The 25,114-nt window shown below is 71.9% G+C and overlaps 2 protein-coding genes across 2 annotated transcripts; both read right to left on the minus strand.

Moving 5' to 3' along the window:
• Window positions 1–146: 146 nt before the first annotated feature.
• On the minus strand, window positions 147–4,538 carry DUS1L (dihydrouridine synthase 1 like). Its single transcript, XM_037492679.2, has 14 exons — window positions 4,522–4,538; window positions 3,778–4,024; window positions 3,363–3,471; window positions 3,054–3,104; window positions 2,790–2,902; window positions 2,508–2,590; window positions 2,316–2,419; window positions 2,034–2,178; window positions 1,749–1,845; window positions 1,586–1,674; window positions 1,109–1,254; window positions 734–771; window positions 563–638; window positions 147–470 (listed from the first exon to the last, which is right to left on the minus strand). Exons 2-14 carry the CDS (start codon window positions 4,012–4,014, stop codon window positions 241–243), a joined length of 1,518 nt encoding a protein of 505 aa, XP_037348576.1. The 5' UTR covers window positions 4,015–4,024; window positions 4,522–4,538; the 3' UTR covers window positions 147–240.
• A 5,978-nt stretch (window positions 4,539–10,516) lies between these two features.
• On the minus strand, window positions 10,517–23,703 carry FASN (fatty acid synthase). Its single transcript, XM_037492719.2, has 42 exons — window positions 23,645–23,703; window positions 22,728–22,862; window positions 22,311–22,463; window positions 21,528–21,701; window positions 21,234–21,434; window positions 21,032–21,154; window positions 20,842–20,957; window positions 20,638–20,772; window positions 19,963–20,425; window positions 19,685–19,872; window positions 19,414–19,603; window positions 19,140–19,234; window positions 18,914–19,048; window positions 18,631–18,834; window positions 18,437–18,552; window positions 17,977–18,149; window positions 17,702–17,893; window positions 17,542–17,622; window positions 17,277–17,465; window positions 17,033–17,212; window positions 16,746–16,949; window positions 16,211–16,515; window positions 15,701–16,084; window positions 15,452–15,616; window positions 15,257–15,375; window positions 15,013–15,167; window positions 14,693–14,896; window positions 14,461–14,611; window positions 14,200–14,378; window positions 14,008–14,127; window positions 13,802–13,924; window positions 13,498–13,721; window positions 13,178–13,379; window positions 12,941–13,092; window positions 12,778–12,869; window positions 12,538–12,689; window positions 12,218–12,463; window positions 11,945–12,133; window positions 11,565–11,792; window positions 11,273–11,493; window positions 11,086–11,184; window positions 10,517–10,911 (listed from the first exon to the last, which is right to left on the minus strand). Exons 2-42 carry the CDS (start codon window positions 22,852–22,854, stop codon window positions 10,522–10,524), a joined length of 7,539 nt encoding a protein of 2,512 aa, XP_037348616.1. The 5' UTR covers window positions 22,855–22,862; window positions 23,645–23,703; the 3' UTR covers window positions 10,517–10,521.
• Between the last annotated feature and the right edge of the window lie 1,411 nt (window positions 23,704–25,114).

Here is a 25,114-nt window from a genome sequence, read left to right on the forward strand (position 1 = left end):
GGCCCCCCACATTTAGGCAGCGAGTGGGGCTGGTGTCCTGCCCTTCTTTGGGAGGTTCCGTGGCTAAAATGCAGATCGAGGCGGATGGCCCTCCGCCTGGCCCGCGCGCCGGCCCCACGCCCGCCCCCTGGCACCACCGGCGCTGCACGTGTGGCTCGGAAACGGTTTATTGTTGGCTGCGGGCGCGCGGCAGGGACGGCAGGTCCGGCCGGGGTGGGGGCCGCTGGCTCGTCCTCCGTGTTAAGTAGCGGGAGGTTCCCTGAGCGGAAGGCATGGTGCCCCCCAAGCGTCCGGCCTCCCTGGCATTCCTGGGGGCGGTGAGGGGGGCAGCGGAGCCCCGGCTGGCCCTTCAGGCCAGGGCGCTGGCCAGGACCTCGGGGAGGCCGCCTGCTGAGGCTCCTGCAGCCTGGGCTGGGCCCCCTTGCAGGCCAGAGACTTCTCCAGTTTGGTCTTAAAAAGCAACCCGTGACCTGGCGGAGGGCGAGAGAGGAAGGGGGCTTAGATGGGGGGCGGGGGCGAGGTGGGGGGTGCTGGCATGGGCCGGCCTCAGCTCCGCGCCCACCTGGGCAGTCCGCCGTCTCCCGGAAGGCCCGCTTCTTGCAGCAGCCGCGGCACAGGTCAAACACGCATCTGCTGCCCTGGGGGAGGGGGGGGATGGCGGGGCGCCGTGGCGGAGGTGAGCTGGGGCGGGGCCGCCCCGCCCCTCCCCGGCCCACCCAGGGCTCCGCCTCACCTTCGGGTTCCCACACTGGTCGCACTTGGCGTATTTCGCTGGGAAAAGAACCAGAGTCGGTGCCGGCGGGCAAGGCGAGCCCCACATGCCCGCCTATGCCCGCCCCTGGGTGTCCTCGCTCTCCCCCGCAGCCAGGGCCACAGGGGCCCTCAGGAGCAGCCTCACCTGGGTGAGGGCCCTCCTGCCGGTGTCCCCACGGCCAGAGCAGCCGGGTCTGGGGGCTGGCCCAGGACCAGCCACGACCACAGCGCCCCTGCTGCGTGGCTGGCACACCAGCTCCCTGCCTCCGGCGGCCATGGAGCCCCGTGAGCTTGCAGCAGGATGCAGGTGGGGAGGGCCCAAGGCTGCCCCTGCCCCCGCCCCCCAGGCCCTCACGTCTCAGCGAGGGGTCGAAGGTCTTGCGCGGGTTCCTCAGCTGCTTCTTCTGCTTGTTCCTGGACAAGCCCTCTGAGCCACCTTCCTCCTCCTCCAGGGCCCGCTTGCTTCGGGCCCCTCCACTCTCCTGGCTCCCCTCCTTGGGTCTGAGTGGGAAAGGCAGTGGCAAAGCCCAGGACAGACCCCCACTCGCCGTGCTCCCGGGTTAGGGCTGGATGGCTGAGCAGAAACTGGGGTACAGGATGCAATGAGCCACGCCTCCCACACCCGGGTCTTGGGGTGCCGCCCCTAGGGCCTCAGCCACTGGCCCCCGAAGACCTGCAGGACGCCAGGGCCCAGCCCACCGGGATGGGTGGGCTTAGGAAGCATCTTGCTGGGAAGCAATGGTAGCCCTGAGTGCTGACCGACCAGCAGAGCCCAGAGGGACCAGTGGGGGGCCCCACGCCCTCCCCCCCCCAGAGCTGGTGCTGGGCTCACCCTGGCCGGAAGTAGGGCTGGCAGATCCAGTGGAAGAAAGGCAGGCCGCCCGAAGGTCCCTCTCCCTCCTTCTGCCTGGACATGTCCTCCTGCAACCAGCCCAGAGCTCCCTTGGTCACGAGCCCATGCTCGCTGGCCACCCGGCCCGCAGCCCAGCACCTGCCTGGCTCCGCAGCTTCAGCTCCTGACTCACTGTGGCGACACCCTCCAGGGTCTTGGCCTTGGCCAGCTCCTCCCGGAGCTGCTGGTGCACCTGCAGCCTGAGACCAGGGCTCATCACGCCTGCCCGCCTGCGCTACAGGGCCCCCGGCTCCCCGGCCTCGCTGTGTGCCCCTCCCTCCCAGGCGACCTCGCGGGCGTGCTCTGGCCGCTGTTTCCGGGGGGCCCGCATCACACCCCCCACGTCCCAAGCGGGGCTCCCCTCATGGTTGCCGTGCGGGCAACTCACGTGTGGTGCCACAGCTTGAAGAGGTGGGCCCGGACGTAGGACAGGGGGCAGGGGTGCTGCCGCACGAGGTCCAGGTACTCCTCGGCCAGCTCCCACACGGCCGGGCTGCGGCCCTCAAACAGCGCGGGGTTGTGCAGGTTGCCCTCTGGGAGAGATGGGGCTCGAGGCTGCGGCGGGCGTGCCCCAGGCCCTGGGGTGCACCCCCGCCATGTCACACGCCAGGGGCCGGCTGGCCACTGGCCTGTGACTGGCCACGCGAGGGGCGGGCGGGGCGGGGCTCACCTGCGCTCATGACCCCCTGCACCCCCGTGTCCCGGAGGCAGCGCTCCACGTCATGCAGGCTCCGGATGTTCCCGTTGGCGAACACGGGGATGGTCACCGCCTTCCTGGGCGGGCGGGCGGGGGTGGGCGCTCAGAGGGGAGCCCCACCCCACCCCACCCCAGCCTGGGCCCGCCCCGCAGCTGAGCACTCACCGCACAGCCTTGATGTGCTCCCAGGATGCAGCGCCCGACAAAGGCCCCTTCTGCTCCTTGGTGCGCCCGTGCACGGTCAGCAGCTGGGGCAGGGGGGCTGCTCAGCCGCGCCCCCGGCCCACCCACAGCCTGGCCCGCCCCGGGGTCTCCTCCCGCACAAGTCAGGCCGGCCCGCGCACTGGTGAGCCCCACTCGCCGTGAAGGAAAGTCCCGAGGGGCTCCCCGGGCAGGACCGCCCCATTGGCACAGGCCCGCCGCGGTGGGCAGGGCGGCCGGCCTCACCTGGCAGCCGGCCTGCTCCAGCATCCGGGCGTAGCGCACCGTCTTGTCGATCTCTGGGAAGACGCGGATTTTGCACGTGACAGGGACAGAGAGTTTCTCGTGGGCCAGCAGGACTGGGGGAGAAAACCCAGCGCTCACCCCAGGCTGTGGGGCCCACGGCGCACACCCAGGGCCCTGCGGCAGGACGGAGCCTCAGTCCACCCCCTCAACCCCGGTCTGGCTCTGAGGGTGTGGGCGACGCGTGACCTCCCACGGCCGACTCACTCATCCGCTGGAGCAGGTCCCACTCCTCCTGCAGGAAGGCGCCGTAGTGACCTGTGGGGACAAGCGCCGCCTCTGCAGCCGCCCCCACTCGCCAGCAGCCGGGAGAGCGTCCCCAGCCAGGGCAGACACCGGGCTGGGTGGGGACGCACCGCCAGCCCCCCTGCACCCTGGACGCAGAGCGGAAACTGGCCCCACCCCTGCAAAAGCTGTGCTAGGGCCCGCGAGGGGAGGAGCTGAGGACAGTCCCCAGGACCAGCCTGCCTTGGCACTGTGCAGGGACCTGAGCCCAAGTGCCGGCGTGGCCCTCACCTCTCTTGGCAATCATCTGCGGGCACCCCAGGTTCAGGTCGATGGCGTCACAGTAGTCCTGGGCCAGGAGAGCTGCCTGGACGAACACCTCGGGGTCGTTGGCACAGAACTGGAAGGACACGGGTGTCACGGGGCCCGAGGCAGGCGGTCTGGCCCCTCGGGTGACCTGGTGGGGGGTGGCCACAGGCGTCCTCTCTGGGAGAGGGTGGACGTGTCCCCACAGCACCAGGGGTCCCCGTTGATGGGAGCAGAGCCCGGGGTCTGTGGGTGACGCCTGGCCCTAGGGGGGGGCCCAGCTCCTAGGCCGGTGGGTAGACCGCTTCTGGGCAGCGCGGGGCAGGTCCCCACGCTCGCCAGGCCCTCCCCTCAGGTCCCTGCCGCTGTGGGCAGTGGCTGGACCTTCTGGGCCACCCACCTGCACGATGAGGGGCCGGTCCTCGGGGCACACGGCACAGTACAGGTTCTCCTTCCGGTAGTTGGCGTCGCGGACGAAGACCTGGGCGTGCAGCATGGGCGTGTAGCAGAGCTGGGCCCCGTGGCGCCGGCTCAGCAGCCTCCAGGCCAGCTCGCTCTGGTCCACCATAGGGGCCACCACGTGGCGGGCCCCCCCCAGGGTGCGGCTCCAGAACTCGAAGCCCTGCAGCTTGGGCATGGTCTGCGCCCTAGGGGAGAGGTCGGGCTCAGCGGGAGCCCCCTGCAGGGGCACTCCGGGGCGTGCCCCCTGGCTGCAGGCGGTGCGGGTCAAGAGCCCAGCGCCCCAGCTGGGCCCGGCAGGGGGCCCTGGGCAGGCCCCGCCCGGCCTTCACGCCCCTGGCCCCGGGAGACGCGACCCGCGGCCTCGTCCTGGCCGCCAGGTGGCCGGAGCCCGGCCCCAGGAGAGGCGCCCCGGCCGCCCGCCAGGCGGGGCCCCCGGCAGGGCCTCCGTCCAGCCTGCCCCCCGCGCTGCTCCGGGGTGTCGCTGCGAGGCGACCCGCTGGGCCGCGGGGGCCCTGCCTGCCCGGGGCCGGCTGCCCGGCGCGAGGGCGCCCCTCGGCGGCGCGCGGGCGGCTCCGCAGGCCCCGCCCGGCACCTGCCGCGGCGCCCGCTCGCGGGGTGGGGGTTTTCGGAAATGGCTACGGACGCGCGAGCGGCCCGGCCCGGCCCCGCGGCCCCCACCTACCCGCCGGCCCGGCTCGCGGGCGGTCGGGCGCGGTGCCGCTCGGGGCGGGCAGCTGCCGGGCCGCCGGGCCCAGCGCCGCCGGAAGGTGCTTCGCCTGGGCGGTCCGGGCGGCCCGCGTGCGTCGGGAAACGCGTCCCCGGGAAACCGCGCCCGCTCGCGGAGGGGCCGGGGCTCGAGGCGGGGCCGGGCCGGGGTCGGGGCTCGAGGCGGGACCGGGGGCCGGGGCCGGGGCCGGGGTTCGAGTCGGGCCGGGGCCGGGTCGGGGGCCGGGGCTCCGCCGCCCTCGAGGCCTCGGCTCCCCGCAGGGCCGGCGCGGCCGCCGAGTCGGGCCGAGGCCGCGGTTTCCCGCGGGGGCCGCACGCGCGAGCTTCGGGCCGGCCCGGCCCCCTCCGAACCCGGACTCGGCCGCCGCCCGCCCGGGCCCTGCGCCCCACTTCTCCAGGCCGCGCCCCGGTACCTCCCGACGCTGGGAAGGGCGGCCCGCTGGGCCCGGGGCAGGGCGGTTGGGCCGGAGGCGAGCCCGCCGGCCCCTGGGGGGACGCGCCCCCGGCGCCCCAGCGTGTCCGCAGGCCCCGCGCACCGGCCGCCCTGGCTCCGCGGGGCCGCAGGGCCTGGGTGGGGAAAAGGAAGGCCCAGTCGCCCGTGCTTTTGTGACTGTCCATCACACGCCGAGGTGCCCGTCTTCACAGTAAACCCGCCATTAAATTAACTTTATCCTTCACCCCAACGGCGCCCGGCGCTGCCAGCCTGCACCCCAGCCCGCTCCAGAACTGGAGGTGCCTGGCCCAAGGGCGAGGCGCCAGGGCCCAAGGGGCGCCATCCCTCCGGAGCAGGCGCGAGGACGGACCGGCTAGGGCCGCGCTGGAACCAGAAAGTAAAAACCTTTCAGGGCGGGAGCCGCAGAGCTCCCCAGCCCGGCCAGTCAGAAGCTGCCAGGGCCTGTCGCTGTAGCTGACCCAGAGGGCTGGCTGCTGGGGGCGCGGGGGGCTGCCCTGAGAACCGTGTCGCCTAAGTAATTTTCTCTAAGGGTGGCTTAGAAATGCAAAAAAAAAAGGGGGGTAACACTTGGATGGGTCGCCTGATCGGCACTGGTGGGGCTTTTCTTCCCCACGACACCTGGGCTGGGACAGGGTCAGCGCCCCAGGCCTCCTCTGTCCGGCCTTGATTCACTTCAAGGGGAGGCCTTGGTCTAAAGATAACATGCATTTGCACTAAAAAAATTCGAATTCATTTGTTTCTTTCTGTCTCTGTGTGGCCACTAGAACATGTGTCCACGTGCAAGTGCACTTCTGGGACAGCAAGCTGAGGAGCAGCCAGTCCCTCCCAAGAGTATTTCAGTGGATCTGCCTGTTCTGCTCCCCGCTCTGTCTCTGGTGAACCCTCTCACCCCCGCACCTCTGGCCTGTACCCCAGTTCCTGTATAAAAATAAACCTTAAAAAAAAAAAAGAGTAATAAGGAAACTGCACAGAAGTGCTTAACGTGACTGTGTCAGGACTCTGGACGCCGACCAACGCACACAAGAAGTGCTTATTTTAAAAGGCGGTTATCAGTAACAGCCTAGGGACAGTGGGGGTGTGTGGAGTCGGTGTGGGCTGACCAGCACTTCCTGGCACCCCAAGGTAACCCCACAGGGGCCAAGTAGGTCTTGAGGACCGGAAGCTGACTGAGCTGAGAGGGCGGCTGCCGGGGGAGGGAGCCCAGGACCTTTGTCAGAGCATTTGCAACCCCAGCTCAGAGCATTTGCAACCCTGGCTCAGCTGCCCGGGACTGGTTAGAGCAAGCAATGGCGGGTCAGAGTTGTGACAAGGATATTCAGTGACTAAGACAGCCGTGAGGGCCCCTGTGTGCTCGCTGGGGAAAGGCTAGAGCAGGCGCCACACACAACAGTCCTCTCTGGCCTAGCACGAGGCTTTGCACAAGCGAGAAGGAAAGCAGCGGGAAAGGCCGGGGCCAAACTTCAAACGGTTTGACCCACAACGGTGTCTCCAGCCCATGCTCAGAGCTCAAGGCAGAGGGCGAGGCTCGGCTGCTTCAACGTGTTTAAACATAATCTTTAATCAATCATTGACTGGCCGCTGAACTTTACTGACCCGGGGGCAAACCTAGGAAACCCTTCTTACATATAAGGAAACAGTGGGGGGGAAACCAATAAAACGGGGCCTCGCTGGGGGCGCAGGGGTTAAAGTCTCAGCACTATGCAGCTATCGCCAGCCACTGTGGCCTGAGTTCAATCCCCGGCCAGGGAGCTACCCACATGGTGCAGCAGACCTCTCCTGCCTCCCCGCCGCTCCCCTCAGCAGTGGGTTTCAGTGGATCTTCCTGTTCTGCTCCCCACTCTGTCTCTGGTGAATCCTGTCACCCCGAACTTCTAGCCTGCACCCCAGCTCTTGTATGCATAAATAAATAAATCTTCAAAAAATAAAGAAATAGGGTCTCCCCGGTGGCGCAGTGGTTGAACACTGGGCTGCGAAGCTGCCCGCAGCCTCTGCAGCGCTGGTTGGATTCCCGGGTGCCTGGCGAGGGTCCCACATGGCGCGCTGACCTCTCCTGCAGCCCGCTGCTCCCCTCAGCAGTGTCCTTCGGTCCTTCTGCCTGCTCTGCTCCCCGCTCTGGCTCTGGTGAATCCTCTCACCCTCCTGCACTTCTGACTGTGCCCAGTGCTTGTATAAATAAATAAATAAATCTTAAAAAAAAAAAAAAGGAATGAACACTAAAGCAATATATTAAAATTTATGTGGTACAGCACAAGCAATTCTTCAAAGGTAGAGACAGATGCGAGTTACTTGTGACAACCTGACCAGATGTGACCAGATGTGACCAGCTGGGGCTGGGAGAAGGGCCACCTGGGCCAGGGAGACCAGACGCCCGCCACTGTAGGTGGGGTCACCAGGAGCCCCTTCTCTGTGGCCCTGTCCGTCCCTGCGTATCCAGCGCCCAGGACCGCGCTCCTCTGGCCCACTTGCATCTCCTCTGACAAACTAACGGGGCCCCGCTCGCTCAGCCCCTGGGGTAGGGTCAGGGGGCTGTCAGGGCCGGGCTGCTGAGGCCAGCCCCCCTCCAGTGCCCCTCCTGCCCGCCACTGGTGTCTAGTTCCGAACGTGGGATGTGGCCCGGCACCTGGCCTGAGCTTCCTCTGTCCTCGCCCCTGTCCCTCCAGGGCCGGCTCTAGGGCCCCACCAGGGGGGGTATAAGAAGAGTCGTGCTCCAGCTGGTGGGTTTGGGACTTCGTGTGTGGAGCAGCCATTGTGCAGACTCCCGAGCATGGAGGGCAGGTGCTCGGCGCCCACCTGTGTCTTCCCTCCCTCTGGGACGGCCCCGGAGGCGGGGGCCACTGCCGCCTCCTTCCCCAGCCTCTGGCTCCGGGGCTGGGCCCACGGCCCGGCGGCCAGCCGCGCCAGGAGGGAGAGCATGGCCTGCGGCCTGCTGCCTGGAGCAGGGCCGGGCCAGGCGCCTCGGGAGCTCAGCACAGGGACGGGGTCGGCAGCTGTTGCGTGCGGAGGCCACCCCCCCACAGAGAAGGCCCTGCGGGGTCTGCTGAGCCCCTTCGCTGCCCCGCGAGCCTGCCCCCCACCCCCCAGCCCGAGCTCAGCAGCGCCCACACCAGCCCTTCGCCCCTCCTTTGTGGGGCTGGGGGCTGGGAACCCGGGGCTCAGGCTCCGCAGAGCAGGCAGATGGAGGGCGGGGCCGGCACTGGGCCAACTCTGCCCGCTCTTGGGACCCACCCGCCACCACTCTGGTCTCCTCCCTTTCTGCTTCCCTTGCTCTGCCATCACCACCCACCGCAAGGTGGTTGTTGGTGCCTCCTCAGGCTTCAGGTGCTGCCCGGCGGCCTCAGTGCCACTCTGTGCCCTGACACCAGCTTCTCTCTGAGGCGCTCCTCTCCCCACCCCCGGGCAGGCTGCAGAGCAGGGCAGCGGCCTGGGGGCCCCTGCTCCACCCTCAGGGCCACACCGGACCCCCAGACCAGGGCCGGGCACTCCCCGCCGCCTTAGGGGTCCTCACACCGGAGGCCCAGCTCGGGCCCCGGGGGTCCTGCCCGGGAAGCCTGTGTAGCCTGGTGTCCGGGTCTCCGTGGCCTCCCGTTGTGCGCGGACTGGCCGCTCCCGGGCCCCAAGTGCTGGCGCTGGGCTGGGGCGTCAGCAGAGTGGGGCACCAGGGCCCATTGGGAAGCTCTGACCCCAGCGGGACACAGCACAAGGCGGCAGCCCGAGCACGGGGAGGCCGTGGCAGTGGACAGCAGCCCCGGGGGCTGCCCCTCACCCTTGGGTGATGTCCTGCAGGTAGAGTGCGAAGTTGCTCGTTTGAGGAATTGCTTCTTTTCTGATCTAGGCCTTTGGGGTCCAAGGCCCCGGCCTGAGTGAGAGGCCACCGACCCCCTACTCCCTGCCCCCTGCATCCGCGGGTCGGAAGCGCCATCTGCCCTTGCAGTGTGAGGCCTCGGCCGCGAAGGGTATTCTGCTTTGATTTGGTTGCCACGGGAGAACCCGTCTGCCCTGGGGAGAATTCTCCCTGGTTGAGTAAGGTCCTGGGACCCAGACACGGTCTGGCCCGTGCCCGGGAGGGCCTGCTGCTCTGCTGCCCCCGCCTGCCGGTCCACATGCCCATGAAGCCAGGCCCGGGATGCCTGGCCCCCCAGGCTGGCAGTTCCTGCTCCCCGCCCTTCCAAGCTGCCGGTCCGGGGGCCCTAGTTGCTTGGCTCTGCCCAGGACATGAACCTTATCTTAACAGACTATTTTTTGCTCCAAAATCTGCTTCTCAGGGGCCTGCCTGCCTGGAGGCGCAGGGTTGTCTCAGCATATGAAGCTATCCACAGCCACTGCAGTGTTGTCTGTCCCGGCCAGAGTGTTTCCCCGCTGCCCCCTCAGCAGTGGGTTTCAGTGGATGGCCTGCTCTGCTGCCCACTGTCTCTGGGGAGTCGTCTCACCCCACACCTCTGGCCGCACCCCAGCTCTTGGTGCATAAATAAATCTTTAAAAAAGAAACTCGTGGGCCTCCCTGGTGGCCCAGCAGGTTGAGTGCCCCGCTGTGAAATTGTCCGAAGCCTCTGTAGCGCGGGTTTGATCCGGGCCAGCTGGGGAGATTCCCACATGGCATGGCAGACCTCTCCTGTCTCCCCACTGCTCCCCTCAGCAGTGTTTTCTGTCCGTCTGCCTGTTCTTCTGTCTCTGGTGCATTCTCTCACCCTCCTGCACCTCTGGCCTGTACCCCACCCAGCTCTGGTATAAAAAAAAAGAAACTTGCTTCTCTGGCCCGCACTGCCCCAGGCCCTAGGCTTCTGCTGGCGTTTACAGGGCCAGCTCCTCACTGCCGAGGGACACCTGTCCTTGTGCCCTCTCTGTGATGGACCCCTGGGTTGTCCCATCTGAGCAAGTGAGAGAACGCCTGCCCTCAGCACCCTAGGGCTGACCTGAGCACCCCTGGAGGGGCTGCCTCCAGGCTGCAGACCTGCCCAGTGCTGTCTCCGGAGCTCCCCATCCCGGGCTCAGCGGGGCCTCACTCCTCCTTGCTGTGTCCCGCCCGGCTGTGCACACACACGCCGGAGCCTGGAGGGCACCGCCTCAGGGCAGCCGCAGGGAGGGCCAGCGGGGGCGCCCCCCAGAGACAAAGGACAGATGCACAGGTCAGCGCGCACAGGCGTTTAATCGTGGGAGGCTGCCCCGAGCAGGGCTTTCCACGGGTTTGTAAAAATGAAACAGGGCGGACGCAGTTCTTTACACCGACGGGCCCAGTCCGCGCCCAGCTCCGGGCCGCGGTCCGGCTCCCGCCGGCGGGGCAGGGGCCCCGGGGAGGGGGCGCCCCGGGCGGGGCTCCCCGGCCGGCCCGCGGCTCCCCAGCGACGCAATAAATAGGAGAAACCGCAGGGCGCGCAGCAGCCGGGCGCGCAGGCTCGCCGCCCGCGGACCCTTCACAGACCGGCGGGCGGTCTCGGGGCGCGGCGGGTCCTCGCCTGGGGCGCGGGGCGCGGGGGGCGCGCGGGGGCGCGGGGGGCGCGGGGCGCGCTAGCCCTCGCGGACGCTGACGCGCGGCTCGGCCAGGGAGCTGTGGATGATGCTGAGGATGGACTCGAGGCCGCTGCCCTCCAGCAGCGTGCGGTGGTCGCCCTCGATGACGTGCACCGACACGTGGCCGTCGCACACCTGCGACAGGTTGTAGTCGGCGCCCAGGCCCTCGCCGCGCGCGCCGCCCGTCTTGGCGCGCAGCAGCGTCACGTTGCCGTGGTACGTGGCGCGCGGCGCGTAGGCGTCGGCCGCGCGCAGCTTGCGGTAGAAGGACAGCGCGGCGAAGCTCAGCTCGCGCCGGTCCAGCCCGCCGTGGCTCTGCGCGATGATGTCCACGGCGGCCGCCACGCGCTCCTCCAGGCTGCGCAGCTGCAGCAGCGCCTCCCGCACCTGGGGGCGCGGGCGGGGGGGGGGGGGTGAGCGGGGGTGCGCCCTCCCCCAGCCCCCCGCCCCGCCCCGGGCCGGCCCCCCCTGCCCCGCCCCGCCCCGGGCCGGCCCCCGCCCCGCCCCGCCCCGCCCCGCCCCGCCCCGCCCCGCCCCGCCCCGCGCCGGGCCGGCACCCACCCCGCCGGGCTCCGAGCTGTTGAACTGCTGCAGGAAGAAGCACAGCGCCTCGGTCTCCGCCTCCGCCTCGCAGCCGGGGGTCAGCTTGGCGCGGTAGCTCTGCGCGGGGTGGGGGGGTGGAGGCCTGAGCGCCCGCCCGCGCCGCGGCCACCCCGCCCGCCCCCGCGCCCCCGCGCCCGCCGCTCACCTGCGTGTAGGCCATCACGTACGTGTGCGAGCCGTCGAACAGGAAGAGGCTGTTGTGCGCGGGCGCCGGGCCCTGCTGCGCCTGCAGCTGCGAGCACATCTCGAAGGCCACGCAGGCCCCGTAGGAGTAGCCGGCGATGCGGTAGGGCCCCTCGGGCTGCACCTGCCTGATGCACTCGATGTAGTAGGCGGCCAGGCTCTGGATGCTGTCCAGGGGCGCAGCTGTGGGGGCACGGAGGTCAGCTGGGCCGGCGCGCCCACCGCGGGGGAGGGGCGCCGCGGCCCGGACGCACCTCGCGTGCACTGCAGGCCGTAGGTGGGGACGCTGAGCCGGGCGGCCAGGCTGCGGAACACCGCGGTGGAGCCCTCGATCGGGTGCACCAGGAAGAGGGGCCGCTCTGCGCTCTGCACCGAGTTCAGCCGCGTCAGGGTGGGGCCCTCGGGGTTCACCAGCAGGATGCTCAGGTTCAGCTGGGCCTGCCGCTGCGGGGAGCTGTCCTTGGACGTGGGGGCCACCACATCTGCGAGAAAAGCAATGCCAGGGCATGCCAGGGGACGTTGGGGGCCCCCTGACCGGGGCTCCGAGCACCAGGAAGGGCTCTTGGGCAGGGCGATGGAGCAGCCCTGACCAGGCAGGGTCCCCAGGACCACCCACCCCGTGCCTCTCACACACCTTCCAGCGCCCCGGCCTGCGAGGAGAGCTCCTGCAGCTTCCGCAGCGTGAGCTGCCGCACCTCCCGCATGGACAGCGCCAGGTCGTGCTCACGCTCCAATGTCTGCCGCACCTCCACGCCCATGAGCGAGTCCAGGCCCAGGTCCGCCAGCGAGGTGTCCAGGTTGACACTGGCCAAGTCGCGGATGCCTGGGGAGAAGCATCTGGTTGGCTTGGGGGGGGACAGGCCGGGCGCTGGGGGGCACCAGGGGGCAGGCCTGCGGGGTCTCGTACCCAGGATGTGGGCCACGGCCTTCACCAGGTCCCGCTTGCCCTCGCCGTCCTTGCGGGCGCTGGCCTTCTTCTCGGCCAGCACGAAGCTGCTCAGGACTGGGTGGGGCTGGTTCAGGAAGAGGTCCAGCACCTCCAGGCAGGAGGCGATGCGCTGGGGCAGCGTGCCGCCGATGACCGTGTCGTTGGTGCCCATGGTCTCCAGGACGATGCCCACATCACCGACGGCCCCCCACTGCACCGCAAGGCCTGTGTGGGAGGGTGGCGGTGAGTGGGGCAGGGCGTGGCGTGGGGGGCTGTGGTGAGCGTGGGGCAGGGCGCACCTGGGAGGCCGTCATGCCGGCGCTTCTCGCACACACGCTCCATGGCAGAGTTGGCGAAGCCGTAGTTGGTCTGGCCTGCATTGCCGCGCCCACAGCTCACGGAGGAGAAGGCCACAAAGTAGTCCAGCTGCGGGCAGGCCTCCCGGGTCACCCTGTGGATACCAAGTCAGCAGGGCTGCACCCACGGCCCTGACCGCGCTGGGCAGCAGGGGCCGGGCTGGCACCCGCGGGCGCACGCACCTGTCCAGGTTGAGGGTGCCGCTGTACTTGGGCTTGTTGACGTCCTGGAAGAACTCGGGGGTCTGGTTCTCCAGCATGGCGTCTCGCAGGACCTGCGGGAAGGTGCTCAGTGGCCGGCCGGGGTCTTCCCCGGGCAGCCAGCATCCCCTCATCGCCCACTCACCATGGCCAGGTTGAAGACGCCCCCCACGGGCCCCAGCTGTGTGGCCTCGGCGATGAGGCCCCGGGCCCCGTCCAGCGAGCTGGCGTTGCTGGTGGACACAAGCACCTGCACGCCCTGGCGCCTCCATTCGCGGATCTGCTTGGCCTGGTAGCCTGCGAGCGGGCACGGGGTGGTGGGTGTGGAGCTGCCGGAACAGGGCGGGCACCCTGCCCCCCACAGCGCCCCTGGGCCCCTCACCTGTTCGGATCCCTGAGCGGGAGGTCAACACGAGCTTCTGGGCCCCTCGCAGCACCAGCCACTGCGCCAGCTCCAGCCCGAAGCCCCCCAGTCCCCCAGTGATCACGTAGCTCTTGTGTGGGGGGCAGAAGGTCTTGGACACAGCACTCATCAGGACCGGCCTGGCGCCCTTCAGGATCTCCTGCGGCTCCTCCTCGCGTACCTGCGGCCCCAGAAGCAGATTTGCTGGACGGTGTGCGGCCCGTGGCTGGGGAGGCGGGTAGGCAGGGGAGGCGAGTAGGGGCGGGAAGAGACGAGCAGGGCGAGGGGCAGACCTTTACCTGCACCACCACTTTGCCAATGTGCTTCCCCTGGGCCATGTAGCGAAAGGCGTCCTCCACCTGGGCCTTGGGGAACACGGTGCACTTGAGGGGCTGCACCACGCCGGTCCGGATGCCCGTCCGCAGCAGGTCGGCCACCTCCCGCCAGTCGGCGCTGGCCTCCTCGAAGAGCGCGTCCAGCAGGATGCCGTGGAAGGTCACATTCTTGAGGAAGATGGCCATGCCTGGGCAGTGGGGTCACTCAGCCTCTGCCCACAGCGGGCCCTGCCCCACACTGGCCCGCCCGCCCGGCCGCCCGCCTCACCCAGCGGGTGGTTGTTGGAAAGGTCGAATTTGCCAATCTCCAGGAAGCGGCCGTGCTGGGCCAGGCAGCGCACGCTGGCCTGCAGCTTCTCCTCGGCCAGAGAGTTCAGGACCAAGTCCACGCCTGGGGGAAAGTAGGGCGGCGGTCAGCGCGCTGTGCCGGAGCCCGGCTGAGGTCAGCTGTGGGGGGGGCGGTCGTCGGCTCACCCTTCCCGCCGGTGTGCCGCAGCACGTGCTGCTCGAAGGACGTGTCCCTGGAGTTGGCAAAGCTGGTGCCATCCAGCTGGGGAAACCGCGCCTGGAGGTAGGCCCGCTTCTCAGCTGACCCTGTGGAGAGGCGCTGCTGCTAAGCCTGGGGCCGGGCGGGCTGGGCCGGGCCGGGCGGGGGCGGCTGCTTACCCACGGTGGTGAAGACGCGGCAGCCCAGGCTGAGGGCGATGGTGATGGCGGCCTGGCCCACGCCGCCCGAGCCGGAGTGGATGAGCACGGTCTCCCCGGGCCGGGCGCGCCCGCGCACCACCAGCGAGTAGTAGGCGGTGGTGTAGACCACGGGCACCGAGGCGGCCTCCTCCAGCGTCCTGCGGGCACAGCGCGCGGTCACGTGGGCCTGACCCGTGGCCACGCCCATCAGGTCCCAGGGTCACCATCAGATCCACGTACCAGCCGGAGGGAACGTCCCACAGGAAGTCCTGGGGCAGCAGGACAGAGGTGGCCAGGCCTTCGGCGGGCACCAGGCCCATCACGCGCTTGCCGCTGGGGTCCCGGCCTGAGAACTCCATGCCCAGCATGCAGTCCCGGGCTGCCCACTTCCCTGCGGGCAGAGGGGGTGAACTGGGTGGTCCAGGGCAGGGTGGAGGCCCTGCCTGCCCTGCCCCCACCTCCGGGCCGGTACCTGGGATGGCGTCTGGGGGCAGCTTGCCCGTGGCCAGCATGATGTCCCGGAAGTTGAGAGAGGCGTAGTAGACGCTGCACAGCTGGGCGCCGGGGCTGGTGGGTGGGGTGTGGCGTAGCGGGGAGCAGACCCAGCAGATGGAGGAGAGATCCCCCCGGGTGAGCACATTGACAAAGGCGTGTTCCGTCTGCTCCTCTGGGGGCGCTGGGGGTACAGGAGTCCAGGCTGCCGAGGGCCACGGGCCAGGCTGGAGGGCCGCCCGCCTGCCGTGTTCTCCCACCCTCATTGTCCACCTGCTGCGAGGTGGGGCGGAGGCTCACCCTGCTCCAGCGGGAAGTGGCGGAAGGCACCCCAGGTCCCGTCCCGGTAGACGTTCATCACCAGGTCCCCCAACAGCACCTTCTGCAGCTCTGAGGAACCTGGGTCCATCTTGGGGACGGGCAACGTGCTGCCGAGATTGGACACCAGCACGCACCTGTGGGCACCGGACAGGTGAGTGGGGCGGGCAGGGGGGTGTGGCGGGGGCGGGGTGGGAGTGGGGGTGTGGCCAGGAGGGATGCCCACCGGATGCGGTGGCCGCCAGGTTCTTTGCGGAGACAGTTCACCAGGCCTACGACGCCCGAGGTGGTGCAGCCCACGGCGATCAGCCATAGGGGCCGGGAAGAGGAGGCCGCCAGGATGCTCTGTGGGACAGGCAGGGTTGGAGCTGAGGCAGGCCCAAGCCTGGGAGCGCGGGCGTGGGCTGGGTAGGGCACTGACCTTCAGGGTGTCCACCCATCGGAAGCTGGTGTCTTCCACGGGCAGGAAGACCGGGCTGTCCTGTGGGGCCAGCCGGCGGCACAGGAAGAGCGCAGAGCCGTAGAAGGAGCTCTTCAGGGCCACCAGGTGCAGGCCCGCCTGGGCACACAGGCTCTCCCACTCCTCCTGCAGGGGGGCTGGTCAGCGCACACGCCCGTTGCCCCCCCCGCCCCCCGCCAGCTCTGGAGCCCACCTGCCCTGCGCCCCCACCTGGCTCAGAAGCCCCTGCCGCGGCTCGGGGTGGGTGAGGAAGGCCACGGTCTCCCCGAGCGTGTGGCCCTTGAGCAGGGTGTGCAGCAGCAGGAAGCCGCCTTCCTTGAGGGCAGCGGCCATGTGGCCCAGGGCGGTGGCCGGGTCACCCAGGGCGGCCACAGCGCAGTTGCACACCAGGAGATCGGCCGCGCCCAGGCGGCTGGGGGCGGGCCCCGCAGGGTCCCACTGGTCCTGCGCTGCGTCGTGCTGCTGCAGTTCAGCCTGGGCGGCCTCCAGGGCTTGGGGGTGGGGGTCGGTGGCCGTGTAGTCCAGCTGCAGCAGGGGCTGGGTGCCGAGCAGCGCCGGGATACGTGTGTACAGGCGGCCATCTGCAGCCAGCGCCTGGGGACACAGCTCTCGTTGGGGGCGGCCGGAGGTTGGCATCCCAGCCCAGGAGGATGTGGAGATGCCTGCCCCTGCCCCCACCCGCACGGCCTGAGGCCCCGCCCCTGCCCTGCTCGTGCCCACCTCCACCACTTTCATCCGCGCGCTGGCCATGTTCTCTAAGGCCGTGTCCACGCACGCCTTGAGCATGGGCGAGTCCAGCAGGCCGCAGAGCAGGGGGTCGTCCCGCAGCAGAGGCCCCTCCCGGGCCAGAGCCTGGCCCAGCTCCAGCTGCAGGTTGCCATTGAGCTGAAGGCGGCAGGCGACCGCCAGGAGCCGGGGCAGCCCGTGCTGCGGGGGCTCCCTGGGCGCCTGGGCCCCGCCCAGCCCGGGGATCACCACTTTCAGGCCCTGCTGTGCCATCTTGGTCTGCAGCACCTGCGCCAGCCCTGCGGGGGGGAGACAGGCGCTGGGAGGGGCCCTAGCTGGGCCCCAGGGCTCTGCCTGGACCGAGGCCACAGTCCGGCTGGCCACTGGTGAACAGAGTGGCAGCGATGGCAGCGTCCCCTGGAGAAGGGGTGTGCCCTGGAGACCAGGGACCCAGTACCCTGGGCTGGACGGCCCCCAAGCCCTGCCCCACGCAGGGGGATGGACAGCGGGGGAGCTGGCGCAGCCTCACCCTTGCACAGCTGCAGCTCCTCCTGCAGCGCCGCGTCCCCGGCCAGACAGCCGGTCTCCATGTGGGGCGTGAAGGCGAACTTCTCCAGGATGGGGGCCTGCTGCTCCTGCTGCCGCCGCGGGACCACCGTGGCATGCAGCCGTGAGATGAAGACTCCTCCGGCCACCATGCAGTCCAGATAGGAGCTTGCCCGCACGTTGGCCACTGTGGGAGAGGGGGAGCATGAGGGCGGGGCTGGGGAATGAGGGGCGGGGGTCGTGGGGGCGGGGGGGCGGGCGCCGGCCCACCTTGGGTCTCGCCCCGCAGTGTGTACACCCTCTGCCGGTGGGCAGCGGGGTCAATGTGGATGGCACCGATGCGCGTGGGCAGCTGCAGTTTACACTGGCTGGTCCTCAGGATGGTCATCTGCAGCATGGTGTCCAGGAAAGTCACCCAGTTGTCCTTCCAAAGCAGCTGGCCGGAGTTGCCTGCGCGGAGGGGCCGTGAGCGGGGTCCCGCGGCCTCCAGCCCCGACCCCAGGCCGCTGCCCACCTTCCAGGTCGGCCTCCAGGATGCCCTGGAACCAGGGCCCGTAGTCGTAGCCGCGCAGGCGCAGGTCCTTGTACACATCCCCCTGCGTCAGGTGGGGTGCGGCCGCAGGCTCGGTGGGCTCGACGGGGTCCTGGGCGGCCAGGCTGTCGAAGAGCTTGGGGTCGGGGTCCTCCCACAGCCACATTTTTCCTGGGGGAGGAGAAGGCCTTAGGATGGGGACGGGGCCACCCGGGGCCCACCGGGCAACCCCGCGGCCGGCACTCACCGCTCACGATCAGGTTGCCGTTCTCGCACACCTCGAAGGCCCGGGAGGCCTCCAGCAGCCGCACCTCCAGGGGCACGGTCCCTGCAGTAGGGGCCGGTCAGCAGGGGTCGGGGTGCCCCTGCCGCCCCACCCCAGCCCGCCCTGCCGGCTGCCACCTCACCCGTCTTGGGCAGGATGGTGGCCTGGTGCAGCGTGACGTCCTCGAACACCACGGGCACCTGGCCCATGTCCTGGCCCAGGGTGCGGGCCAGCATCCTCCAGGCCAGGCACAGGTAGCCGGTGGCGGGGAAGATGACGCGGCCGTCGATGCGGTGGTCCACCAGGTAGTGGTCAGGGGACTCGGCGCTGGCGTCTGCGAGGGCGCGGGCTCAGTGAGGGTCGGCAGCCCCCCCGGCCCCTGGTCTCCCCCGAGGCCCAGCCCCGCGCCCCGCTCACCGATGTTGTAGATGGTGGCGGAGGAGGAGGTGGAGCCGCTGGGGAAGTGCTCCGCGGCCGGCACGTCCCAGCTCTGGCTGTGGTCCCACTGGATGTGGGGGGAGATGAGGGGAGTCCCCCGGGGAGCCGGGAACTCCACAGGCGGGAGCAGGCCGTTGGGGTTGACGTCGATGCTGGGGGGTGGGGGAGGTGTGAGGGGCATGCCTGGCCCGGCCTCCCTTGCCAGTGTCCGGGAGACTGCCCGGAAGGAGCAGGTGGCAGTGGCCAGGGCCTGCTGCCCCCAGCCCTGCAGCGGCGTGCGGCCTGCACACCCCCAGCCAGCTGCAGCCCCCCCACGCCTGGGTGTACCTCCTCCGGCCAGGTGCAGCCCCCACCCCTGCGTGCACCCCCCTCAGCCAGGTGCACCCCCTGACCACGTGCAGCCCCCCGCCAGGTGCAGCTCCACGCCCCCTGCACCCACCCGGCCAGGTGCAGCTTGCCCACGTTGCTGAGGAAGAATTCCAGGTTGTCGGGGTGGTCCTTCTTCATGAGGGGGATGATGGTACAGCTGGACTTGAGACCCCGCTTCAACACAGCCTGGGAGGACACGGCTGGGGCTCGCAGGCAGGCTCTGTGGGGACGCCCCCGCCCGGCCCGGCCCAGCCCGGCCCTCACCTGCAGCAGGGCGTGGGGGGCGATCTCCAGCACCACGGCCTGCTCGGGCACGTGCCGCAGCGCCTCCTGGAACAGCACCGGGCTCACCAGGTTGTTGACGTTGTACTCGGCCGAGAACGTGCGGGCCAGGCTGCCCTGCCACTGGACCTCGGGGATGGAGGTGCTCAGCCAGCGCGCGGAGCGCGGCCGCGGCTCACGGATCACCTGCAGGGCGACAGCAGGCTCGGGACCTGCCCAGGCCTCGACACGGCCCCCGCCCCCGGCCCGCCCCCGAGGCCCCCACCTTCTTGAGCTCCTGCAGCAGCGTGGGCGCGATGGACTCCATGACGTACGAGTGGAAGGCCTTGCCGCCCGTCCGCACCTCCTTGGCAAACACGCCCTCCTGCTTGAGCTGCTCCACGAACTCGACCACGGCGGCCTGCGGACAGCAGGGCTGAAGCGACCGCGCGCCCGCCACTCCCCACGAGGGCGCCCCGGGGTGGGGCCGCGGGGACAGTGCCTGTGCCCACCTGAGGTCCCGAGATGGTCACCGTGTCCTCGGAGTTGTGGCAGGCGGGTACAACGCCTGGGGGGCAGCGCCGCTTGCACTCCTCCCAGGACAAGCCTGCGGAGAGCCGGCCCAGAGGGTGCGATGCCACAGCCGCTGCGCCTCCCCGCCCGCCCTCGATCCCAGCCAGGCCCGCCCGGCCTCCCTGCAGCCCCAGGCAGAGGGAGGGCCTGGAGGATGCGCCCAGGGTGACCCTCAAGCCCCAGGTGGGCGGGAGGGGTGCAGGGGCTGCCTACCCACGGCGGCCATGGCCCCTGGTGGGATGTGGGAGTCTTTGATGCACTGGCCCCTCCAGTAGGCGGCCAGCATGGCCTCCTCCTGAGAGAGGCAGCCGTCAGCATAGCCGCAGGCCACCTCCCCCAGCGAGTGGCCAATGATGCCGTCTGGCTTCAGTCCCATGGCAGTCAGCAAGTCTATGAGGGCGATCTGCGGGGACAGGGCACATCAGTGCAGGCCCAGCCTGGCTGGCCAGCACCCCCGTGGCGGCCCGGCCAGCACAGCCCGCACCTGGATGGCGGTGAGGCCCATGAAGGCGTGCACGATGTCGTCGAAGATGGCCTCGTCCGTGCTCAGCAGCAGGGCCGATACCTCCAGCCCCAGGGGCCGCACAGCCTGGTCGGCGCGCAAGATGGAGTCCCGGAAGCTGCCCAGGCGCATCAGGCGTTGCCCCATCTTGCTCCACTGTGCGCCCATCCCTGTCCAGAGAGCGGTCAGTCAGCGCCCACCCGGCCCCTGGCCTGCCCAGCCCCCAGCCCGCCTTGGCCCCTGGCCTGCCCGGGGCTCACCAGAGCAGATGAACCAGAGCGGGCGCCGGCCAGCAGGCACCGGCTGCACCTCCAGGCTGCTGGTCTCGCCGCCCAGCACGGTGTAGCCCCGGAAGGGCATGGCGGTGGGCGGGCAGGCGGCAATGCTGTTGAGCATGCTTAGGAAGGCCAGGTCCTGTGGGTGGGCGCGGCCCTGCTCCAGCAGGACCTGCACAGCGGCGGGTGTGCGCCCACTGGCCACTAGCAGCCGGGGTAGGGCCGCGTGCGGGCTGGGCGCGGGGGGCGGCTGCAGGTTGGGCCTCAGGATGACGTGCACGTTGGAGCCGCCAAAGCCGAAGGAGTTGATGCCCACGTTGCCCCCGCGGACGGGCAGGGGCCGCTCCACCACCTGCAGCCGGCCGTCCCGCAGCGCCGGGATCTCAGGGTTGGGGGTATGGAAGTGCAGATTGGGGGCCCAGAGCCCGTTCTCCAGGCTCAGCAGCACCTGCGGCGGGCACCTGTCAGTCAGGCCGGAGCAGGCCTGGGGAGCACACCCCGGGCTGCCCCACCTCAGGCCACGCGACGAGAGGGCAGCAGGCTGTGGCAAGCCTAGAGGGGATGTCCGGCCCAGCTGCCTGGGGTGAAGGCAGGAAGCCCCTTCCTGGAGGGCCGGCAACCCCTACCTGGCAGCAGGAAGCGGAGGCAGTGGCCCCCTACCTTGGCCAGTGCCGCGAGCCCCGAGGCGGGCTCAGGGTGCCCCATGTTAGACTTGGTGGACCCGATCAGCAGGGGATCCTGGCGGGTGGCGCACAGAGCCTCGGCGATGCTGTTTAGCTCCTGGGGGTCGCCCACCTGTGGGGGTGGGGGTTAATAATGGCGCCGGGCCTCCCAGGGGCAGCCGCGGGCTGGGGCCTGCCTCACCTTGGTGCCCGTGCCATGGGCTTCGATGTACTCCAAGGACTCTGGGGACAGCCCGGCCGGCTGGTACAGGGAGCGGATGAGCTGCTGCTGCGCCTCCCCAGAGGGGAAGGTCACGCCTGCGGAGGGTCTGGCCTGAGCACTGTGGCCCCCGCCGCCTACCCCACCCGCCCTGCCCCGGCTGACCCCCTACCTTGCTCTTTGCAACCGTCTGTGTTGGTGCCGGCGTTCAGGATGGTGGCGTAGACCCGCCGTGCCAAGGACTTCTTGGTCAGCAGGACGGCCACCACGGCCTCGGCACGGCAGTAACCGTCCCCTAAGGGCAGAGCAGCAGCCTCAGCCCGGCTGCCCATGGCCCTGGGCCCGGGGGGGGGGGGGGAGGAGCGCCCGCTCACCCGAGGCGTCGAAGGACTTGCAGGTGCCCCCAGGGCTGAGCATGCCCAGCTTCATGAACTGCACCGAGGTGTTGGGCTTCAGCAGGACGTTAATGCCACCCACGATGGCCGCCGGGCACTCGCCGCTGCGGATGGCGTGGTAGGCGTTCTGCAGGGCCTGCAGGCTGGACGAGCAGGCCGTGTCCAGGGCGATGCTGGGGCCTGTGGGCAGGCGGGCTCAGTGGGCCATGGCGGCCGCGCGGGTGGATACAGGGCCCTCGCCGCCAGCCCCCCACCGGGCAGGGGAGCGCCCACCTTTGAAGTCGAAGAAGAAGGAGAGGCGGTTGGCCATCATGGCCCGCTGGCAGCCCACCATGCTATAGCCCAGCAGCAGCTCGGGGTCCCGGCTCAGCGCCTCCGAGGCCTCGGAGCCGCTCACGCCCACCCATACGCCGGTGTGCGTCCCTCGCAGCTCGGCGGGGTTGATGCCTGCGGACGGCAGAGGTCAGCGTGGTGGCCGCAGGGCCCCAGGAGCACCCCGGCCACCGCCGCCGGGACAGAGAACTGGGTCACGAGGACCGGGGGCAGGAGGGCAGGCGGGGCGCCGGCGATGGCCAGAGAGCAGGACAGAGGGCGGCATTGTCCCGGCTGCTCCGCTGGGCCCTGGAGTCACTGGCAGGCGGTAGCGAGCCCGAGGGCTGCCGGCCAGGGGACAGGCCAGATAAGGAGACAACGGCAGAGAGTCGGGAGAGGGAGGCGGAGGAGGGAGCGCTGTCCAAGGCCCTGGGTGCGGCTGGGCAGTGGGAGGGCCTTGCCCACCCGCCCTCTGCCAGCCCGCCCGCCAGAGGCCCAGGGCCTGCCTCTCCAGGGGCTCGGGGTCTGCCCTGGGGCTGGCCAACCAGAGGCCGCAGGGCCAGGCGGGGAGGGGCCGGCCCCACCTGCGAGCACCCTGCCCCCACGGCAGGCCCTGGGGGTGCGGCGGGACAGGCCACCAGCACTCGGGGAGCGAGAAACAGTCTGAGAAACACGGGCAGGAAAGCGGCCGGATGAGGGTGCCTGTGGGTGCCGCGAGGCCCCGGGGCGGGGAGCGGGGCCCACCTCCGTCCACGATGGCCTCGTAGGCCACCTCCAGGAGCAGGCGCAGCTGGGGGTCCATCGTGTGGGCCTGCTTGGGGTGCACCCCGAAGAAGGCGGCGTCAAACTTGGACAGGTCCTTCAGCTTGCCGGACCGCCGGGGCAGGCCGTAGAGCCCTGCGGACGGGGCGCCGTGGTGAGGGGGCCCGGGCCGGCGGAGACCCCGCTCCCGGGCTGGCTGCGGAGGCCGGGCCCGCGCTGACTCACACCCGTAGATCAGGTAGAGCCGCTCCGGGAGCCCCTGGGCGTGAGGGCGTCAAGCAGGCTTCCCGGAGCCCAGCGCTATCTGCTGGCGGGTCGCCCCGGCCTCGCCCTGCCCCAGTGGGCCCGGCCGCAGCGTCCCGCCCCCCCCCCCAGCCCAGGCGGCGCCCGGGCCCTCACCGGCCTTCCAGCGCCTGTCGTCGTCCGTCACCATGTCCACGCCGCCCACGAGGTTGGCCCAGAACTCCTGCATGTTGTCCGACTCGGGCAGCTTCCCCGAGAGGCCGGCGATGACCACCTCCTCCATGCTGCTGTCTGCGGGCGCAGCCACACTCAGCCCCGCCCGGGGCGCCCGCCCCCGCCGCCCCGGGAGCCCGCGGGCCGCCTCGGAAAGCCCCGCAGTGAGACCTCGGGGGATGGGGGGCCCCTCCCGGCGCCGGCGCCCCCGCGGCTCACTGGGGCGACCGGAACCTCCGGGCGGGCCCCGCGGCCCGCCGGGCCCTGCAGCCCCAGCCCCTGCTCGGGGAGGGGAGCTCGGCGGCCGCGGGCGGGGCTGATCGGGGGCCAGGTCTCCCCCGGCCGGCCCCGGCCGCAGCCTGGCGGGGGACTCGGGAGGCCGGCGGCAGGGGAGGCGCGGGCCGGGCCGGCCACACGCGCGCGCGGCCGCGGGACGCTCGGGACACGGGGCGCCGGGCGCGCGGGGCCTCGCGGCGCGGACCAGCCCAGGCCCGGGGCGCGCGGCCGCGCGCGGGGAGGGGGCCGGGGGCCGCGCCGGGCCCGCCGCGGGCCTCGTGCTCCCGCCGCGGGCCCCCCGCCCCCCGCGCCCCGCGGAGCCGGGCGGCCCCCGCCCCCGTGACGGCCCCCGCGGCCGCCGCCTCCCGCGCCCCCCCGCCTGCCGGGCGGCCGGGCCGGGGGCTCCCCCGCCGCGCTCAAGATGGCTGTTCGCGGCCGCCGCCTCCCGGGCGCGCCCCGGCCCGGCCCGGCCCGGCCCGGCCCGGCCCGGCCCCGGCGCGCGGGCCCCCGCGCCGGCCGAGCCCCGCCAGCCCCGCGCGCCGGCCCGGCCGCCCGGCCGCCCGGCCGCCCCGCCGGCCGCTCACCTGGCCGCGCGGGCTGCGCGAGTGGCGGCGTCGCTCTGGCTCCCCCTGGGCCGCGCGGCGCTATTTAACCGGGCCGGCCCCGCGCGGACACGCCACATGGGCTGACAGCCGGCCGCGCCGCCCGGCCAATGAGCGGCGGGGTGCGCCCCGGCCCGCGCGCGCCTGGGGTGCCGAGCGCGCCGGCCGAGCGGGGGCGCGCCGCGGGCGGGGGCGGCGGGGCGGGGGCGGGCGGGCCGGGCCGGGCCGGGCGGGGGCCCCCGCGCCCCCGCGCCCCCCGCGCCCCCCGCGCCCCCGGCCCCCGCCCGCGCCCGGCGCCCCGCCCCGGCCCGGGCCACGTGCGCGGGGGGAGGGGGCCGGGGCGGGCCGGGGCGGCCAATGGCGGGCGGGGGGCGCGGGCGGCGCGGGGGCGCGCGAGGGGGCGGCGCCGGGATAGGGTGATGGGCCGGCGGGGGGCGGCCCCGGGCGCCGCGCGGGCCGCGCGCGGTCGTTGACCCGGCGAGCGGGCCCGGGCCGGGTTACTCCCGGTCACCGCGCCGCGGGCCCGGCCGGCGGGGGCGGGGGGCGCCGCGGGGGCGCGGCCGCGGGGGGCCCCGCGTGGGCGCCCGCGAACAAAGGAGCCGCGCCGGCCCGGCCGAGGCGCGCACGTGGCCGCGCCCCCAGCGCGCACGCGCGGCGGAGCCGAGCCCGGTCCCGGTCCCGGTCCCGGCCGGCGCGCCCGGCCCGCCCTCCCCGGCCCGGGCCCGCGCACACCCCGCGCCCCACCCCCCGGCGCCCCCGCGCCCCCCGCGCCCCCGCGTCCCCCGCGCCCCACCCCCGGCGCCCCCGCGGCCCCCCGCGCCCCCGCGGCCCCCGCGCCCCCCCGCGCCCCCGCGGCCCCCGGCGCCCCCCGCGCCCCAGCCGGCCGGCCGAGCCCCGCGAGGAGCCCGGGCCCGGGGATCGCAGCCGCCCTGCTCTGGGGGGCGGCGCCGACCCGACCCACGGGGGAGCCTCGCGCGGGGCCTCCGGACCCCCGACGCGTCCCGCCTCCCCTCGTCCCCGGCCGCCGGGCTCCGCGCACCCCAGACCGCGCCCGCCCCGCGGCGGGGCTCTGCCCGGGCACCCGCCCGGCGGCCACGGCCCTCTGCGGCCGGTGGGCAGGAGCGGGGCGCCCGCAGCCCCGCGGACAGCCGCGCGGACAGCCGGGCCGGGGCGGCCGGGGGCCTCCTGGGCTGCGCAGCTCCCAGAGCCGGGTGCCGGGAGCAGCAGGGAACCCGCCCGCGGGCGCTGGCGGGGCAGCCTGTCTGCAGGGCAGCCGCGGGCCCCCAGCACCCAGGCCGGGTCCAGAGCCGCGCGGCCCAGCCCACTGCCCAGGGACGGTCCCGCCGGGGAGGACGCCCGGGGCCTGAAGCCCGGCCGGCCGCAGCAGGGCCCGTGAGGCTGCGGTGCCGGCGCAGGTTGGGAGCGAGCGTTCACCCAACGTGGGTCAGGCGT

Source organism: Talpa occidentalis, unplaced genomic scaffold (genome assembly GCF_014898055.3).
Source record: "Talpa occidentalis isolate TD23 unplaced genomic scaffold, MPIMG_talOcc4v2.1 talOcc4.7, whole genome shotgun sequence".
NCBI lineage: Eukaryota > Metazoa > Chordata > Mammalia > Eulipotyphla > Talpidae > Talpa > Talpa occidentalis.

Excerpts from the sequence above, each read along its gene's own strand:
- DUS1L (XM_037492679.2), bottom strand. The coding sequence starts at position 4,014 with ATGCCCAAGCTGCAGGGCTTCGAGTTCTGGAGCCGCACCCTGGGGGGG. Across the intron at positions 1,675-1,748 it reads AGCTGAAGCTGCGGAGCCAG|GAGGACATGTCCAGGCAGAA; the intron begins GCAGGTGCTGGG and ends GGCTGGTTGCAG. Across the intron at positions 639-733 it reads ACCAGTGTGGGAACCCGAAG|GGCAGCAGATGCGTGTTTGA; the intron begins GTGAGGCGGAGC and ends CCCCTCCCCCAG.
- FASN (XM_037492719.2), bottom strand. The coding sequence starts at position 22,854 with ATGGAGGAGGTGGTCATCGCCGGCCTCTCGGGGAAGCTGCCCGAGTCG. Across the intron at positions 19,235-19,413 it reads AGGGGCCATGGCCGCCGTGG|GCTTGTCCTGGGAGGAGTGC; the intron begins GTAGGCAGCCCC and ends GGCTCTCCGCAG. Across the intron at positions 12,464-12,537 it reads CCGGCATGACGGCCTCCCAG|GCCTTGCGGTGCAGTGGGGG; the intron begins GTGCGCCCTGCC and ends CCTCCCACACAG.